We start from the raw sequence: 19,954 nt of genomic DNA, 5'->3' as shown, positions 1-19,954 counted from the left end.
GACAGTGATTCTTTACTTTGAATACGTGTAAGACACTTGATTCATGAATTAACGTTTGCACATATCGATATCCTTCCTGACTGAAAACACGTGTGCTGCCAAAGGTACTAAAACCAGTAAATCAGCACAACCGCTACCCACTCTATCTCCATTGTTAGTTATCTGGAAAACATTTTAAATATCTTGAAGATTTTAAATATCTTAACGTCTTGAAGGAAAACATTTCTTTTGCTGTATGTTGTTTTAATTTGTTTTTGCTTTTATTAATATCTACATGTAGCCCCCCCTCCTCCCCCCCCCTGGAAGGGGGAGTGGGTAATCCCAGAAAAATTGGGTTGGGGTGTGCGGCTCGCTTTCCAAAACCCTTACCCCATTTATGACCAAAATCTGCAATTTTCCCTACCCTATTTATGACCTGACCAAAACTTTGATATCCTATTTATGACCATCGTGGCTGGCACAGTTGCCCTAAACATAATTTGTGAAGGGCTTTTGTTGATGGTCTTATCAATAATGAAGCAAAACATACTCAGTTCAAGACAAGAGTGCAAAAACCATACCCTTTGGGGCCGCACACACCCATATAGCCCACATAAGGGAGTAACCCCCCTCCCCCCCCCCCCCCGCCCCCAGCCAAGTAACCCTGTCTGGATTTCCTAAATCGTGACAATAGCCATCCAGCCTTGACATCATGACATTTTTTTTGTCCTTTGCCCCTGGTTTGAGCAAACACGACAATGCTGACACAGAAAGATAAAAAAGTACATTATATGTCAACAAGGGAAAATTTTGCTTTTTACTTGGCACCCATACTTGTGTGATCAGAGAACATACCGTAGTACCACATCCAGATGGAGACTAGTGTTGCTCTTTCATCCACTACAGGTTACCTCACCTCACCCCCCACAGCAGATAGTCAGGTAGCCGCACAAGAGTGGAGAAAGTGGGGATAAGTGCTTTACCATGGAAAACACAACACAAGACCCTAGTCTCCAGCTGGAGCAATTGAGCTGAATGGACTGAACTTTACACAAACACAGCTCCCACTCTAGAATAGCACTACACAACTTGCCCAACTATAAAATCCTCTAGCCCTGGACTATAAGACATGAATTTCTTCTCAAGGTAAAATATACATGTACCAAAGTTTGCAGGATAATTTTAATGATACTGACTCTCACTAGCAAGTGACACTTTTGAAGTTTCCAAAAGTCAAGACACCTCACAGATTGATATACTGTACTTGTCACAAAAACACTGTCCTTGATTTGTACAATAGCTTTTAGGTCACAAAAAAAGGGAACAAATCAGAATTACTGGTAATCAGAATTTAAGAAACAAGTCAATTGATCCATTAACAATGTCAGACACCATGCCACCTTAACTTTTCTTCAAGACAACTTTGCCAACATTTTCTTTACATGCAAAGGCATGGTGATTTGATTGTCTATTCACAGCTCAAGACACATCTTTAGGCTAATTAATGCTTTTACATCAGCGATGAGAAATATCTGGTCCAAATACACTGAGATGAAACCAACTAAACAAAAGAGAAATATATAATAACTAAAACTGACGTTTGAAGACCTGAAACTAAAATTTATCACTAAATAAGATTCATGCCCTGGCCTGAAAATACACTTACACAAGACATACAGAGATATAACACAAGATTAAATACACTCTAGACTCACCATTGAGACATGTGCTGAGATGCAACATTAAAGAATCTAGTTTTATCTTGCTTGCTTGTGCTTAAACAAAACTCTACTGAAGGAGTTACAGCTGCTACGAAAGCCAGGTTTAAGCATCAACATTATTGTTTCAGTTCATGATGTAAATATTTATGATTTCACGATCCGGACAAATTTTATGTTTACTTAATATCTATGGGAAGATCAACCTGACTCTGTGCTAAGTTGATAATATTTTATTCAATAGGAAACCTGATCGTATTTCTCCTTACTTTAAAGATTCTCAGACAGATTAAGATCACAAGAACAAAGCAGATCACCTAATAAGAAAACACTGCCTTGACCAACTACCATATTCTCAGAACTTGAAAGATTAAAAGAAAAACTTATCAATCACTAAATGAGAATTAATTAGGAGTTGGAATTAAAATGGTAAAAATAAAAGCTGCCATCTGCTGTGTGATGGATTAAAGTCATTGCTTCAGGAATAATATTTAATATGTTCAATAAACTGAAAGAGCCTGGCAACAAAGTATTGTCATGGCTCCACCAGGATCATGTGCAAACACTTGTAAAGTGACACAAATGGCCAAAATTACACTTAAAACCAACACTTCAAAACTCAAAAACACTCAGTGAGCTCAGTACAAACATGTTTAATGTGTTTGTACTTTAGAGGCTCCAGCAAGTCTACAAGGAAGCTTTAGGGAGCTTTTATAAGATATCATCAAATTATGCAAATGAAGCAAAACCCGAATAAACTATTGCTACCATAAGCTGAGATCAAAAATAATTTTAAAAAGGTGCCCAGTCAGTAGCAATATGTTAGTTTGTTACCCAAAATATGTGTTAGTTTAATGGAAAATAGACCTCATAGGCAAATCATGGCTCAAATTGTTTCACCACCTGTTAACACATGGGTAGACAAGTTCAGCCATCACACCTAAAAGCATTTCCTTTAATTACTTTGCCAGAAACATGATACTTTTCCAAATAATACTTAAATGACAAACTTCACCAAAGAGTTGTTGGGTTGTTATGCTGTACATGTATATACGTTTGATAACATTTGTGTAAGTCAAAAGGTGTTTGGAAGTTTGCAGGCAGGAGGAAATGGCACTTACAATCTATTTGACCTATCATTAGTAGCATGTGCATTTAGTCTTTACAGAAGCTAACCAATGGAAAGTCAGTCCACATGTATGTGCATCAAATGCACCTGTCACACATTAGTGAAATAATGATAATTTATGTCAAAAAGTATACCTTCCAAACACAGCAATTATTGAAATGTCTGGCAATCAAAAGACATTTCCTAGCAATATTCCACTTTTTTGTCCAGTACAATTTATAACTTTTTAAAAAATACATTGTAAGTTCATTATTGGAATAGAATGCCCGCTACAAATCTCACGTTTTTTGACAAAACTAGTATCAAAGGAAAACTCTTTTTTATAGCAGAGTGCTATCCAAAGCAGTGATATAACTATTGAAGGACTAGAGTGTACTCACTACAACGAATCACCCACAAAGAAAGTTCAACATAAAACACAACAAACTTTAAGATGATAAAATGTGAGTGGCTGGCTCTTTAGTGGAAATGATGTCTGCCAAGGTGCAACCATCTTAATACAATTGTACCTCACAGGTTGAAACAATTTCAAGATAAAACGAAAATTTGTTCCTAACATACAAAACATTTTGCTGTTAATACTAACAGTTGGTGTGAAGTCCTTTGTTGGCGATTTCCCACTAAATCTTAATCTGAGACAATACACTTTAAAGAAAAGATGGTGAATTATGGGCAAAAAGTCTTGAATGCATGTAATTAAAGAAGTCACACTGAATTGTGCTACTTGAGACACGAAGCAAGCCGACGCCGACGAAATTTGAAATGCATTCAGTTTAGCACCAACAAACGTTTCTTAATAAAACCAACAGGCTGTTATAAACAATTGTCACTGACTTTTCTCACTGTTCAATTGGGAAACTAATCTAGTTAACACCGGGAGTTATACAACGCCGGACATTCAACGAACTGACGAAATATCGTGTGTAAACCGATAAGATGTTAAAAAAAAAATGTTGCTACCTGCTGTACGGACGAGAATCAAGATTTCTGTCATTTAAACCTTAGAAAATTTAAAACTAAAAGTTAGACAAGAAAACGCGATTCGATCATTTTTAAAACATTTAGCGAACATTACATTTATTTCACTCGAATTTTATTCGTGATAGCTGTATTTGTATAACCATTTCAAAATACTTTAATCGTTCCATCAATCCAACAAAACTGAAACATTGTTTATTATTCGAAGTTTAATCTCCTTGTGCGCGAAGACTTTCAGCTGACAATTTTGACAACCACAACATCCATTAGCGAAAACGAAATATAAATACTACGAAACTACTATTTTAATCAGCCAGTGGGTGATAGGACTACTTCTGCAGAATAATGAATTCCACGGCTACTTACAAGTTCAGTATTTCGAACTAAAATTATATACTTCGGATAAAAACAGAATGAGTTTTTAATTTTGTACATCACATCAGTTAGAGTGACTCAATCATTTGGTTTCGAAGCAACAGCACTTCAGTCGAATTCTGTTCAGAACGCTGACACTTTCCCTTGGAAACCTTTGTGTAGTCCGTTCTTTTGAACATTTTGACTGAAACCACTCGCAAATCGACGTCAATATTCTTATTTTTGAAATCAATACAATCACATAAATAAAAGAAGACCTGTATCAATTTTTATCTCATCTGCTATTTTAATTTTATCAGAACATCATTTCGCCATTTTCCTCCAATTTTTCGTCGCTGAGTGAAACGCAAAGCGAACAAACTTTTATTTCTATAACCGGACGTTCAAGGAAATAATGACAAAATTTAGCGAGTCACTTTCGCGAAATATAAACATTTGCTACTGTTTAGGCTGAATAATTTGTGCCTCAGATAACTCACTTTCGCTAAAAAGCGTTTCAAACATAGAAAAACCAAAAGGTGAAGTGGTTTGGTTTTTGCGCCCTCATTGTTTCAACAATTCCACGTTGCACGGCGACCTGTCTTCTCCCTTCACAACAACGGCTTTGCAGCAGGTGGATTTACGTGAACTTTAATGGACGGCCTTTCTTTACCACATAACACACATGTACAGACAAGAAAATGATTACAGCATTGCGAAAGTTTACTTTTCTCTCCGTTTCAGAGATGCAGTAGCATAAAATGGGAAGTAGAATATACGGAAGAAGTACTTACCGATCCCACACTTGTCACATAACACGATCTCGTTTGGTCGCAGCGAAGTTCCGTCTTTGCAAATGATACACACAATTTCAGCCGTCGTTTCTGTCACTGCGAGGAAATAGAGAAGTAGCGTTAGCGAGGACAAAGAAATCCAATTATGCTATTCCTACGATATTACGCAAAGGAAGTTTTACCGAAAGAGAAAATGAAAACTTGCTAATTGCTTCCCACGAGAAGACAGAGGGAGCAAAGAATTCTGTGTGTCATACATGAAGAAACTTGGACCGGATTCTATCGATATTTTAGCTTACACATTGGTATATATTCTCCTGAATTGAATAAAGAAATTAAAGTGTAAGAATTAAAGACGAACCACTGTGAATTTTGGAAAATGGACATTCCTCAACAGAGTCATCGTCGAAGATTAGACTACACTTGGCAGAAACTCGGTCAATTTTCTGAATTTTCGCGTAAAACAGTTTGTCTTCCCATTCAGCCAACACGACATCTCCGAGCGCGAAGTTGAATTCATCCATTCCGTGAGCCCATTCAGAGCAAATTCATCCTCAGTGCTTCCATGCCACGTTCACCCGTGTCCCACACTAGATGGCGAATTTCTGTAGTGCGATCAGACAAAGTAAAACACGGGACATTCGACGACAACACACAGTCCCTCCGTAACACCAGCCATTGCATTTGTGATTAAGCCTCGACTTCGTGTTACGTCAATGACGTTCAAACGAGAGCCGAGCTTTAAAGGTGCGGAGTTTTCCCTGGCGTCTATTTTCGCTTTAATCATGTTCAAACGCAAAAAAAATCTTCTTTCAGGGGATTCAAGGTCGATCTTTGCAAACTTACCTGCATTCAGAGAGCAACAGCATCGCTGAATGACTAATTTCGCTGTCGAGCCTTGGTTTCCGCTGCCATACTTCAATTAATTATGAAAAATTTCCCGCTATCAAGTTTTGTTTTACATTTATATCGGCTCCATTGTTATGATAAATACAGCCTGCACCTGTACAGACAAGCACTAAATTTGTATAAAAGCTTTGCCTTTTGGCTAACTTATCGCATCTCTGCTAGATTTGCACAACCCTGTTTTCAGTGCAACGTCAAAGACAGCTGAGCCCACAACCTCTAAGATATTTCTGTCAAAATTAAGCTTTACTGTTTGATTTGTATATTGGTTTGACAAAATTGAAAACATCACTAGTAATATTGCGCAAAAGGCAGGTTCGAGATCCTCTCGTACAACATCTCTCTTCCGAAGTCTCTCGTAAATCACCCTCAATTTCCTTCATTGTCACTGGCGCGCTTTTAAATTTGGACAGGCATTAGCGGCCATCAATTTCACTTGGCGCTCGAGTCCAACACACATCTGCTCAATTGTTTACGAGTTGTTTGGGAAAATGCCTTCTTTCCTTACACGTGCCGCCGACTGGATAAGAAAAGCCTTCCGGAGTAGATAATTTTGATATCTGTTCGGCTCTTTCGCGTTTGACAACACCGTTGTTGTAATCTCGACAACAACGTCATTAGTGCTCGGGCGGTGAGCGCAGCCCTGAATTGAAACTATAAAAGGCGTATTTGATCAGTATGAAAAGTGCACGCGGAATCAAGACCAAAAAATCGAATAGGACGGCCCACCTATAAAGCGTGCTTTTTAACATTTACGCAATAAATTGCAAAGACGAATCTTGTTTGTTTTAAGTTGGACATATCCGCCCTAAAGCACTTTATTCGGGGCGCCCGTGATGTCTTTCATAAAGTTATTGATGAAGTATTTATTTTCCAAACGAGCAGGTGCAGATTCCCATAAAACCTTCTCAATTTGAGCAGCTGCTATGCAAGGAATTGTCACATGACGTGCTATCAGCAAGGACAATTCATTTCTCTAGCGCAGCAGAAATAAAACGTTCACCCTCTCGTTCAAACTGTTATAAGCGTATACGGCACCATGGTGCAATTTTGCAATTTCAAAAGGAGCCACGCGAACGTAAAAGCTTTTTTTCCAATTAAAGTCTGCGAGCGAAGATAAAAAACAGCGTTATTAACGTTGCGAAGAATAGATAAATTAAATATTACATATAATTACTTGACGCTTTTCAAAACAAAAATAAGTCCATCGTGTATTAAGGGCAGCTGTTTCAATTCTGCAAAAACAGGATATCCGGAGCAATTTTGGTTTTCGTATATAAGTAGAAAGTACAATAAAAAGCGGTAGATTATTGTCGATTCAACAACACCAATCTTTTGATCTTTTTAAAGGTCTGCTTTACTTTCGTCGGGAGAATTTCAAATTAGTTTTTTTTAGAGACATATTTTAATCACTTTTTCGAGTTTTTTTTTAGCCTATGCCAGACCATGGCTAGTATTGATTTGATACTGAGTCAGAATTTCTGGCTCAGGAAGATATAAAAGAAAAATTGAAAAGACACCACTTAGTTTTTTTGCCGTGGGGGACCATGTAATTAGACGTGGAATATAATTTTTCAGAACAAAACTAGATTACTGCCAACATCCTGTGTTTTAATAATACGTTTTCCTCTTTAAGAATCGAACGGAAATTGAGCTAGTCTCAGCGATATGTCTTTTTGCTTTATTATTCATGCTAACGAGAAAAAATGGATCAAGATAAAGTTCCGTTTACGTCAACACCGATGGAAAAAGGAAATTGTTGACAAAAATGCTCTGCTATCGCAGTTTTTTCTTCCGACGGCCGGGTGAATTAGCTTAAAATGATCAGCTATTGGTTCTTGTTTTAGATTACGCAAGAAAGCTGTTGGTTCAGAAGGATTATTTATACATCCATAACTGATTGTACATGTCAGATTGAAATGCCTTTTAAAAACCCAGGGCACCATATTGAAAAAAAAAATCATACGTGCAAAAAATAAGGAAAAAGAGAAGCGCTTTCGTTACAGTAATCAAAAATTCGATTTTGAAACAAAAGAGAGCAACCATTACACACGCAGTAATTCTTTTAACAAGCAGAACTCCACAAAAAGGCGCTCTTAGCACACAACACCGGGTTATTTTCTTAAGGAATTCTGGAAAAACACAATCGCTCGCGCTTTTAATTCACAAAAAAGAACGGCCCGAAAAGAAAGCATTCTGTTCAAATAAATTAAACCTTAAGCTGCACACAGCTTGTGATTTTCTGTCTGCAAAGTCAAGACATGTTTTTAAATTTGAAGCGTTCTTTATTCTCTGTATGCGCTAGTGTCAAACGCGCCATGCCATGTTGATGATACAGCTTTCGCTCTTTTGAGCGGTTTGGGTATTCAGCCCTGGACTGCAATTCTTTGGCGAAGTTACACAATACCCAACTAACTGACGATTTAACAGTTAAAATGTTCTTGTCGATCACATTCATTGCGCAGCTGTTTAGCAAGATAAAAAAAGTTTGTTCAGCCAGTGAAGAAAATATAATTTACTAGATAACGCAAAACCATTGTCTTCCCGTCGGGCATTACTGCGAATTGGTAATTTACTATTCAGTGACTAACTCCTCAGTTATAAACATAAAACAACACACGATTATCTTACGTTTCATTTTCAACACCAGCCTACTCAGAGCTATAAACTATGAAAGCCATTGGAGTGCGTGGGCAACAAAGGTATTTTTTGTCTCTCGAAATAAAATCAGGGGATTTAGATCCAAAAATTGTCTTACACTTCTGTATTAATCTTCTGTCTATCCTATCACTTAAAATAGTTTTCCTTTTTAATCATTTATATTCAACGTGCTGATTTTCTATCGAAATCAAAAGAAATGCGTTAAACACCGCCACACTCAAAACCTCCAATCATCAAAAGTAATTACTCCAGCAATATTTATTCCTCATATTTCACTCCCTGAGATAATATCCGGCAGCTATTTGTGTTTATATACGTATATATTTTCCTGGCCACACTCTTCCAGAGCCATTTGTATAATATTTTTAGGGTCTCTACGTTTTACGATTTCTGGGTGCAAACAGCGTTTAAAACCAATTTTGAGCGGTTTGTACCAAGTTTCGATTTAGTTGGTCGATAGCTACAGCTAGTGTTGTACAAACTATTGATCCAAGATACAGGTTAATTACACTCTTTGTCTTTGTGGAGTTCACCAAAAATACTTTTTATTCCGGATTTTGAATATTGGGCATGGAAATTGACAACATTTAGAGTGGCCATTTAGCAGGTCCAATTGCAAATTTTATGTCGATTTCGAAACTAATTGCAAACTTATCAAATTCAGGCTCTTTCTATCAAACGACGAGAAAAATCTATTCAACTCAGCTGTCGGGGTTAGAAAAGGAAAAATGTCTGACTTCTGATTAAAATAAAAGTTAATTTTCAAACGTTTATGGTCGTTGCAATATATTTGCAAAACTCACTTTTCGTGGGTACATCATTTTTTGTCACTTCCCAATCGGTTGCGACCACTTTAGAAGCGATAATATTTTCTCAGGAGACTTAAAGAGCGAAATTGTAACCGTGTGTTCGGTTTACATATGGCGTCCAATTTAAGCAGGTGCTGAGTTAGGGTTGATTCCTTCTCGTAACAAAACATGGGTAAAACATGTTAAAAAGCATAAAAACGTACTCGGCACAACTAAAACATTTCAAAATATAAACCTTGCCGCTTTTCTAGTGATTGGTGAAAGACACAAACAAATTTATTGTTAAACTAGGATGGCTAGTGAATAAGTTCATGAAGTAAATTTACATTTACGTGCCGTTTCATTATATGCTCATTAAACAACGTATATTGGTTTATGATGCAAGAAACCCTGGTCTGCTGACGAAAGCTGTTGTCATACGGTGTGTGTCTGTTAAGAGCACAGGTAGTCATTATACCGCGCGACAAATAGCAAATTACCAAGTCAATAATAGGCAAATAGCGCCTACTGAAGAAATAAGAAACACGCTCAGCTGTTTACATTGAACGCACTAGGTTAATAGAAATCCCCTCGCCCCTCGTTGTCTTTTCGATTCGTGCGCTACAAAGAAAAACTTCACTTGTCTTATGATTTCCTATCAAAGCACCGCGTTAGAAGAGCATTTACTCCGAAAATTTGCTCAACATGATGATGAAAAACTGATGCTAATTGAATTTAATCGTTTAAGAGAGAAAATAAAACAGCCTTAATTTTTTTTCACCTCGAACTTATTTGGCTGCACCGTGAGATTTACGTGGGGTGTGCTCTAGAAAATGTCTACAAAACCGACTTGTATGTGACGTCATAACGCTTCACAGCACTGAGGCGGTACATAACTGATTTGAAGATGTTCAGTTGGCTCCTTTCCCCATGGAAACAAAGAAGAATTATACAAACACATGCTAAATATCATGTAAAATCGACAATACGTAATTCAGTGTAAATTTATAGGATAACTTTTACACAACCTTTCTTTCATTTTCAAAGGCAACTGTTGCTTTATAATGTCTGTTTTCCTCGTCTTCTTGTTTACGGTGATTATACTGAAAGTTATTGAAATTTATAAAAGCTGCGCAAAAAACTTGAATCGTTGTCGGCTGTCAGAATTTGAAAAGATTCACCCAGCTGTAATAATGACATGAATGTTATCGTTTTCAGCCAATATTTCCAATTGCAGCGATTTGTGGTCCGTAGATCTAAATAAGTTGTCTTCATTTGAGACGTAGCATTTTAAAGCCCATTCAGGGGTACCTTTAAAAAATGAAGGAAAATAACGGAAATTGTGGATATGTTTCCGGGAATGGCGGATGTAAGCGAATTCGAAACCGCCTTCACGTTCAGATCATTTAGGAAATGAATTTCCCTTGAGAGTATTGCTGCTGCGATTTCACGCTGAGCCAAAAACAAGCCTGAAATTCATCTAGCAATCACTAGAATAAGAAGGAGGGGTTCCTAGTAATAACAAAAGATAGACGGCGACAATCTGTCCTTGGGTTAACGAACATGGAAGGATAATTTTCGCTACCACATGCCGAGCGATGCATTTAGCGAAGCTGAAAAGAAAACCTATTAAATCGAAACTGTTTTGACGTCTGAAACAAGGCGCGGTCTCTTAAGTATTAGCAAGTGGGTATTGTCTGAACACGAAAACAGATAAAAGCCGAATATAATCAAGAAATTCAGTGGGCGTAGAATTTTTCTTATCGACTTTGATAATATCGTTTCCTTGGTATTCTATGTCTCGCGTGGAATTTCTTTAACAACGTGCCTCAGTAAGGAATACAATAGGCCTGGTGGCCGGACTTAAATCCCGCTGTTATATTATTTAACTACCCGTGATAGGGGCAAAGTTATTCATATCGGTAGGCAAGATAATGATAAGTAGGTTATAAATTATTAAAACACTGTATTTTAAGTCTTTAAGCTCTGATGAAAATGTCCAAAGAATAAAAACACTAAAGTATCCTCCAAAATTCTACCTAAAGCAAAGATAAGGGGAATCCAATGCAGTATGTCAGTCAACTGGTGAACATGAAAAACGGTGGAAATGTAGTATGTACAGGAAAACACCTGTTCCTATGTTTCACGGGTGTAAGCAATAAATAAATAATGTGGTGCTCTGGCTACGAACTATGGTAGGCGGCTCGAGAAAAGATGTTAACAATTAAAAGAGTAAACAGAATTCTTACTACCCAACACAACACTTCAAAAGTTAAAATAACTTTGGATGATGAAAACACCCAGTTCGAGATATTTATTACATACTTATATAAATCCACGCTAAATTCTTATCCCTCTGTTTAGTAGTTTGGTATTTAGCTGCAGTTTAGTCACAAAATCAATTCCGGTTTTTGAACGCTTTTAGCAACCAAGCCAGCTTCGATATCGCGGTTTACCTGATAAAAAGTTGTCATAGGGTAAATACATTAAGTAATAATGAGCTAAAAGCTCCATGCTTTACAAGAGCATTTTTTTCCTTGGAAAAGATTATGTCGTCACAGTAAACTTCTCTGGAATTGTTCTACCGAAGTAACAAATTGTGTAGATGTGTTCTTTGTTTGTGACGAACAGATGCGCTATGATCACATGGCGTCGGGCAAACTTTGATCCTTCAACAAATAATATACGCCACGATACGAGATTCCATCCTTGATATTTTGAATCTAAACCTGGTTTTCGTCTTCCTTTTTTAAATACTGATTTATTAGACTTGTTAAGGTATCTTTTTTCTCTTAAACCGTATATAGCTAGAGTTCTGTTTTTGTATATTTGTCGAAAGTAGCGTTTACCAAAACACAGTAACAACTCACCTTTAAGCACTTGTGTGAAAAAAGTGCATAGTTCACAAAAAGAGCCGAGTGGAATGATGTCCTGCATATGAAAAAACTAGTGAAATTTGCTAACACTGTCGCACATTGTCATTGTCTCCATGCTGTCGAATATTGTGAATGTCTCCATGTTTTTTGCTTACTTTCTAATCAGCAGTAAATTTGTCATAACAAAAAGAAAGATGAGCAGTACAGCTTTGGTTTGAAGATTAAACGAAAGAGTTCAATCAGTACCTGATTCAAAAAGGTTTACACTGATAAGAGAGCGTAATCAATTATCTCTTACAAGTTAGAAGCAAGTATTATGTAGCTAGCTCGAGCTGATCCTACGGTGACGTCAAAGAAGAAAAAGAAGAAGAAGAAGAAGAAGAAGAAGAAGAAGAAGACGATCGTTTCCCAAATGTGTTCGTTCCTTTTGCTACTCTACTCTTCATTAAATCTGTTTAAGTCTTAGATATTATATCACGTCATTGTCGCTCCATGGCGTAAAAGCATTTAGAAGTTGAAGTGCAATTTCCCAATCAATATAAAATGGAAAAAGAGCAGCGCTGTTGGATTTTGAAACAAAGTTGAAAATTTAAATGTAAATGGACCAAACTGTTCTCTCATAGGAAGAAGGCACTTGACTGAGACATGGAAGGGAGTGACTAAGCTAATTCTATAAATGTTCCAAAATCCGTGAAATCCGTCTTTTCCGCCGTGTTTAACTGCTTGCCAGTACTGGAAGTTTCCACCGAAGGTTTTCCCTACTAATGACGGAAAGGACGGATTTCACCTATTTTGCGGCGGATTTATTAAAAAAATTTTATGTCATTCTTCTCTTTAAAACTGTACCTAAAATATTAAAAATAATATATTATAATATATAAATAATATATGATGAGCAGTTCTTCGTATATTTTAATATATTATTTATATTATACTTACAGTTTTAAAGAGAAGATTGAAATTAAATCTAAAAAATCAGCAAAATCCGTAAAATCCGTCCTTTCCACCATTATTAGGGAAAAACTGCAATTGAATTTACAGTTTTAAAGAGAAGATTTAAATTAATTCTTAAAAATCCGCAAATTCCGTAAAATCCGTCCTTTTTGCCTTTATTAGGAAAAACCTTCAAAGGAAACTTTCAGTACTGGAAGGTAATTGGATGAAACTTTCTTCTAATCACGGCGGAAAGGACGGATTTCACGGATTTTGCGAAAATGTTCAGATTAATTTTAATATTTCTCTTTAAAACTTAAGCATAACATTTTGCGCTGTTATCGATTTGCCTTTGAAATACAAGATTTTACTTATCTCTGATTTCTATATTCTGTATCAACTGTTTTTATTGAGCCACATCCCACATTTGCGGTGACATACAAGACGTTTTATCTTCCTTCCCCAAGATCAAGATGAGAACTGTCTCAATTTATTTATTCTTGTTCGTGTTTTTAACATGAGTCGTAATAATTGGGTGACACATGATGAAAACACCCCGCTGTAGATGATATTTTCTCAACTCTTTTCTCTTGCCTCAATAGTTCTGGTTGATGTTGTTAAAAGCAAATGGCTGTTAGCCACTACTGGGACCATGTGTAGACATCATCTGCTAAGTTTCTCTCAAACGAATTTATTGTTTGGTGCAAAATACCCGTTGATTGCTGGCCAGTGCAAATAATAGCGAAATTAAATTTGGGAAAAATCGTCTACAAAAGTAGCTGAAAATCATCTGAGAACTGATGGCGTGTCACAATTGGCCGATTAAAATGTCACAGTCGCTTCGTTATCTCCTTTATTGTTTGCTGTTAAAGAGCTGTTGATTGCTGACCAGCGCGACAAAAAATGGCATCGACATGAAAATTACGTGGCGAGAAAAGTCCTCTAGAAAACTCACTGGAAAGCACCTGCGAACTGATAGCGTGTCACAATTGGCCATTTAAAACAAATAATTACGTCTCTGTTGATTGCATTTTGTGGGGTATAATCATTCCCGGGAAATTCACAAGTCTTCTCTCTGTAAAAGCAAAGCATGTTTCAAGGCTTACATCCGTCGTCATTGAATGTGCAGAGGGCTTGTTTTCCATGGCGTCAACTAAACAGCAGAACGATGAAAAGTGCAGCGTTATGCTACTTGAGCCCAGTAGTTGGGAACTGTGTGGCATTATCAGTGCAAAATGTGCTTGCATAGTTCAGGAGGAAGGTTTTGAAAAAGTGTGGAATGGCGTGTGTCGACCTAGAGATGCTTGTCATAAGGCTCTGCAAGGTTTCTTTATATATGTGTTGTTTGAAATTTAAATTAAATTAAATAAAAGAAATAGCGAAAGATAGGCTTTAAATTAAACGTGAAAGTGGCCAAGATAATTCCAACGGTTAGATTCATCAACTTTTATTTAGCCTCGAATTTCAAAGTACACTAACGTTTAATTTCCATGTCTTCGATACTGAAAATTACTGATCGCTTGTTGACCAGACGAACGCTGGTTATTATGAAAGAACTGGAATCGACTTGTTAAATATTTCTGAATCTTGGGTCCCCTGTCACGAGGGTAAAGAAACCGGAGCGATGAAAGAGCTGTTTAAAGTCCTTACAGACCACAACAACCCGTTTATGGAGGAGTTGGTGAATTCGTCTTACCAGTATTGTTTTCGGGATGAATTTGAAAGTTTCGTGGGGGACGCTGATTCAGTGGATCTCGACGAATGCGACACGGAGAACGTAGTCCGAATTTGCCTTGTCGATCATTTTTTTTATTCCAGTCTTTCGTGGGCTTTGAGGAAACTCCAAGATGTAAAACTGGTCATCGACCAGTTCGGCTTCCACCTAAACGGCTCCGCTGTTCTAAGAAGAAATGAGATAAATCCGATAAACTCACAGTTCTTGTTAATAACATTGGTACCGCCATGAAAAGGCTGGACTACGCTTTGTACGGTGGAAAAAAGTGCAAGAAATGCAACAAGACAAAATACACCTATTCCTATAAGTGCGAGGTGGAGGCGTTCGTTAATAGTTTGGCGACGAACGAATCTTTCAAGGCGCGACTTCTAAAGGACGTAAAGAAAGTAATCGATATCCTATAAATTATAATTTGATTGAGGTAAACGATGGCAAGTGCTGGTCAATCAGGGAGCATCACTTCCTCGAGAATGTGATCGCCGACAAGGACATTGGTCATGTTACATCGCTAGCGTTTTCTCCGTTCGATCCAACAAGAGACTTGAACCAAAGTATTTCAGACACGTTGGAAAACAGCCTCACAAAAGCTGAAATTGAAGAATTTTGCGACGATTTCTTGAGGCTCTTGAATCACAATCAAAAACGACACACAGACAAAATTCATTGCCTAATTGGCGCCGCTAATAGTGGCAAGACGAATTTATTTCAACCAATTTTAGGCCTGGTACATCATGGCAATACAGCAACCATCACCAAACAGCGCGTCTTCAATAAGGCCATGATCAATCATTTCACAGAACTAATCTTCGTGGACGAAGCGAATCCTTCCACAATGGATATAGATGACTGAAAAATCTCTAACGCAGGGAGGTTACACGACCTGACATCCATTCATTAACCGTTGCCCGATGCTTTTAATAGCGCAACAGAAACTTGAAATCGGGCCAGAAGACCAAGCAGTAATGGACCGTAGGCTAAGGAACTATGTTTTCAAGAATATGCCAAGCCCAAGAAAGAAAGCTCCAGAGTGGCTTAGGAAGCACTCCACGGATTGTGTTGTGTGGGCCTCGACGGCAGCGCGTCCGACGGCAGACCAAGAAGAAAGCTCCGACGGCAGCTTGGAAGAAGAGCAAATCGGTGACGGCGTTCTTAAAGACGAGGAGAACGACGCTTTACGAACGCTGCCTCTCACAGACGTCTGGACTGACGCCCTCGACGAGACAGGCGAGACGGCCACAACAGCTGACGATGGCAGTGACGATACAGTCGACTCGGATGACGACCAGTGCATTCGTAACTTGCAGAGCTACTAGGAGAGCACTTGGGTTATCTTCCACAGGCTCCCTGAGACAGACAAATTGCCAGCATCTTGCACACGCGCGTCCGAGCGAAGGAAGAAGAGAATCGGCGGAAACTTAAACTACATAAGGCAAGAAGATCCTTCCTGATAGAGAGGGGGGTCAGCAGCGAGATTGCCGAACTGTTGCCAGAAGACTCTGACGCAGTGATGCCAAGTCAAACTCAAAGACAACTGCAGGAGCACTGCGACGAACAAGAATCGCGCTAAGAGCAAGAGCGACGCGAGAAAGCCCGTCGAGTATTCGAGGACGCCTAGATAAGGGCCACTGAGAACTGCTGCGACGAATGTCAAAGTAGTAACGATCCCACGGTTCGCTCGAACGTCATAGAGTGGATGAAAGTCCTGTGCAACAAGTTAAAAATGCATCACGAGTCCTTGGGCACTTTCAACATCGCCGAGGCTGTCCAAGAACGAATCAAGGTATGCACCGCTCTTGGACTGCTGAGGGAAGAGCAGCACCACCTGGTCACAAACGTTGCTGACAGGCTGCCTGTGTTGCCTTTCCTCAGTTCAGAGACCGAGGAAGTACAGCAACATGCACATGAGACGGATGAGGAACAGAGTATTTTCATCACTCAGCAGTGTAATGGAGTAGATGAGACGGAAGAGGTACAGAGTATTTTCATCATTCCTCTTCCGAGCACAAGTGGCGCGTCTCTGCCTCATTCAAGCTCCGACGACTGCGCAGTCTCTCCTGCACTACTTCGAGCTAGCACTTGCAACAACAAGAAGCGAAAAAGGCAATCCAAGCAGCCAATGGCCAGGCGGTGAATATAACATTTCTGAGCTTGGTTACCAAGGGCGGACAGTTGCTGAATGGATGTTTCATTTCTTCGGAAGACATCATTCCAAGTCCAGGATATTTGAAAGGATGGAGAATTTTCAAAATGACTGCTGTCGCCCTTGGACCAAAAATCCTTTCAAGAACTCGTTTTCAAGGCATTTAAGAATCGTAAACACAGTGGTTACGTTGATCGCCAGCAGGTCAGATCGATTGACCGAAATTTATTTTTCTTCAAACTAAAGCTACTCATTCTTAAACGATGATGACAATTCTGAATGAAGTCAACAACGATAAAACAAAGGTACCGGATGAATTTATTTTTCGTAGTGTTTCGCTTGTTTGTTTTACTGCCGAACTCGATGAGTAAATTGATTCACAATCGATGTAAGTTCTTACACGTAAGCTTATTAAAACTACGGCTGCATACGTGTATGCAAATGAGGAATTGCGTCTCTGTTTTTATGTTTTAGTCTGTTGTTGTTCAGCTCTGAAATTATGCTAAAACAATTATTCGCCTCAGGGTCAGCGAATATTGATAATAATTATAATTGCTAAATATAAACTTTAAAAGAACATTTAATAATGCTTAGAAAGGTGACACAATTTAAAGAAAGACTAATTTACCAGATCATGAAGGAGATGACACAACTGCAATCTAAAATAATGTGAATACATAAAACTAATCATGTAACTAAGGCCAGGGGCAAACGTCGAATCTTAAAATAGGCCCTTTGCAAAGGGCCTATTGGTCGAACTTAATTCGTCGAACCTATTAATTTTTAAATAGGCGCATGAATAGTCCCATGTCGCAGTTAAAACATGAAACTGGATAGACGAATTTTGTCTCATTTGTTTATTGGTGTTGATATTGATTTATTTTATTATTGCTTTATTCAGTTTATCATTGTTACCTTCTTTTTATGAAACACAATCTATACATATGGAATGCAAACAAAAAGTTGTTCTTTTTTAATTTTATGTTGTTCATTTTTATTTCGGAAAAAAAGGTCGCGCCAGCTCTATTTGTAAACGATTTTTGTTCCCCGAAAGCAACGACCCCCAAAGGCTGCTAATTCCGAAAGTAACGAAGGTCGCTACTATCGGAACTCTACGGAAGATGCATAGGAGCGTTTCAAAAGGAACAAAAGACCTGCTTCGCTTCAAGATGCCAATGCAGGAGGCAATTTTTTTGTAAATATGTTCGATATGTACGTTCCAAGTTAAGTTTTCATCTATATATACTCCAAGGGATTTCGTAAATTCTACTTGTTTTATAGAATTACTGTCGATAGTAAAAGACGGGAGTCCATGAAAAGTTTTTAACATTTGCCTTGAACCAATCAACATAAACTCAGTCTTTGACTTATTAAGAGTGAGTTTATTTGCCGTTAAACATCGAGTAATTTTAGATCATCGTTCATATTTTCCTCTAGATGCGCAACATCGTAACTGTCAAAGGTCAAACGAGGATCATCCGCATACATTTTAGGATGTGAGTTAACAAGACAGTTCGGTAGATCACCCAGGGGGGCGGGGGCACTGACATATATGGGCTATATAGGTATGTGCCGCTGTGAAGGGTATGGTTTTCAAGCAGTTTGCTCTAGGATAGGGTATATAAATCAGAGCGTTTGGGTCTAGAATAGGGTATAATTTTTCACAAAACTGACTAGTTGGTTGAAGATTTTATCTAGACTAAGGAAACCAGGAATTGCCATTCAAAAATATAAAGAAATCAAATCGGCAAGTTTAAATTTACGCAAATCAGCCTCAACAGTGCATGTCAATAGATGGGGGGATTTGGGGAGTTTACTCTAGTATAGGGTAGCAAAATTCAGCTGAATTAGCTCTGGTATAGGCTAAGGGTTCCAGTGTCCCAGCGGCACATCCCCACCCAGAAATGCCCAAAGTACCCCCCCCCCCCCGGTAGGAGAGGTCCAAGGTTGGCTATCCGAGAGAGAGAGAGCCATTTACAAAGCATTTCTGCGTACGATCATCCAAGTAGGATTTAAACCAGTTAGACGAGTTGCTTCCGACATCATAGACTTTTAATTCAGACAGCAATATAGAGTGATCGACGGTGTCAAAAGCTTTCTTCAGATCTAGGAAAATCACTGCATTAACATTACCTTTATCGATATTACAATCCCAATTATCTGTGGCATCGAGTAAGGCAGTAGCGGTGGAGTAAAGTGAACGAAACCCTGACTGATTACAGGAAATTAGATTATTTTCAGTTAACTATTCGTAAAATTGCATTCAGTAGGAAAAACGCCGGATACAATAGATCTATTGAAAATGGCACAAAGAGAACTTGCGACCAGATCAACACACTCACGAAGAAGTCGTGCCGAGATTTTATCTAGTCCCGTCGCTTTAGATTTACAAAGTTTAGATAATAAAGAAAAAACTGTTGAACAGTCAGTGGTTTTGAGTTCGAATCTAGGTTCGGTCTCCTTAACATAACCTAGGTAAGATGGAGTGTCTCCATTCTGTTGGATGGCATTGATAAGTTTTCAGTCCAATGCTAGAAAAATGATCATTTAAAACAGACGAAAGTTCCTACGGATCACTAATGCTACTGTTACCCCATTTAATTTCTTTTACAGAAGAGCTGAGGATTTTTCTCGAAGTAAGTTCATTAATTATTCGCCAAGTCAAACGGGAATTACCTTCGTTTTCATGCAACGCATTTTTGAAGAATTGTTCCTTGGCTTGTTTGATTTCATTGCAGCGTTGCGACATTTTTTAAATATCAACCAGTCAAATGCATTTCCAGACCGAATGGCCTTCACTTTGAGAACATCTTAATAATGCATTCTTTTCTTCAACTGAGGTGTGATCCAGGGTGATTTAGATGCCCAAATGCGTTTTGTACGCAGTGGGGCGTGCTTTTCAACGCCTTGGAAAAATAAATTTTTCCAAATGTCCAACATAACGTTTGGGTCATCATTAGGCA

At 38.3% G+C, this 19,954-nt stretch overlaps 1 protein-coding gene across 3 annotated transcripts in view; it reads right to left on the bottom strand.

The window, feature by feature from the left end:
• LOC110054242 (uncharacterized) overlaps positions 1-5,880 on the bottom strand; it is a 28,777-nt gene extending 22,897 nt beyond the window's left edge. The window contains exons 1-2 of one of the 3 annotated variants that reach the window (XM_020760597.2): positions 5,799-5,880; positions 4,953-5,048 (exon numbers count right to left, since the gene is read on the bottom strand). Coding sequence is in view for 1 of the 3 variants with exons in the window: in XM_020760595.2 (XP_020616254.2) it covers positions 4,953-5,048; positions 5,314-5,476 (259 nt within the window). In the remaining 2 variants the exon portion in view is untranslated. Of the gene's footprint in view, positions 1-4,952; positions 5,049-5,134; positions 5,178-5,313; positions 5,670-5,798 lie in introns of those variants that run through there. The other 2 variants (XM_020760595.2, XM_020760598.2) reach the window with 2 other exon arrangements.
• Positions 5,881-19,954: the final 14,074 nt, after the last annotated feature.

This window comes from Orbicella faveolata, unplaced genomic scaffold (assembly GCF_042242905.1).
Source record: "Orbicella faveolata isolate gen_17 unplaced genomic scaffold, um_ofav_v1 contig_47, whole genome shotgun sequence".
In the NCBI taxonomy this organism is placed as follows: Eukaryota; Metazoa; Cnidaria; class Anthozoa; order Scleractinia; family Merulinidae; genus Orbicella; species Orbicella faveolata.
This window is presented reverse-complemented; position numbering and strand designations above follow the sequence as displayed.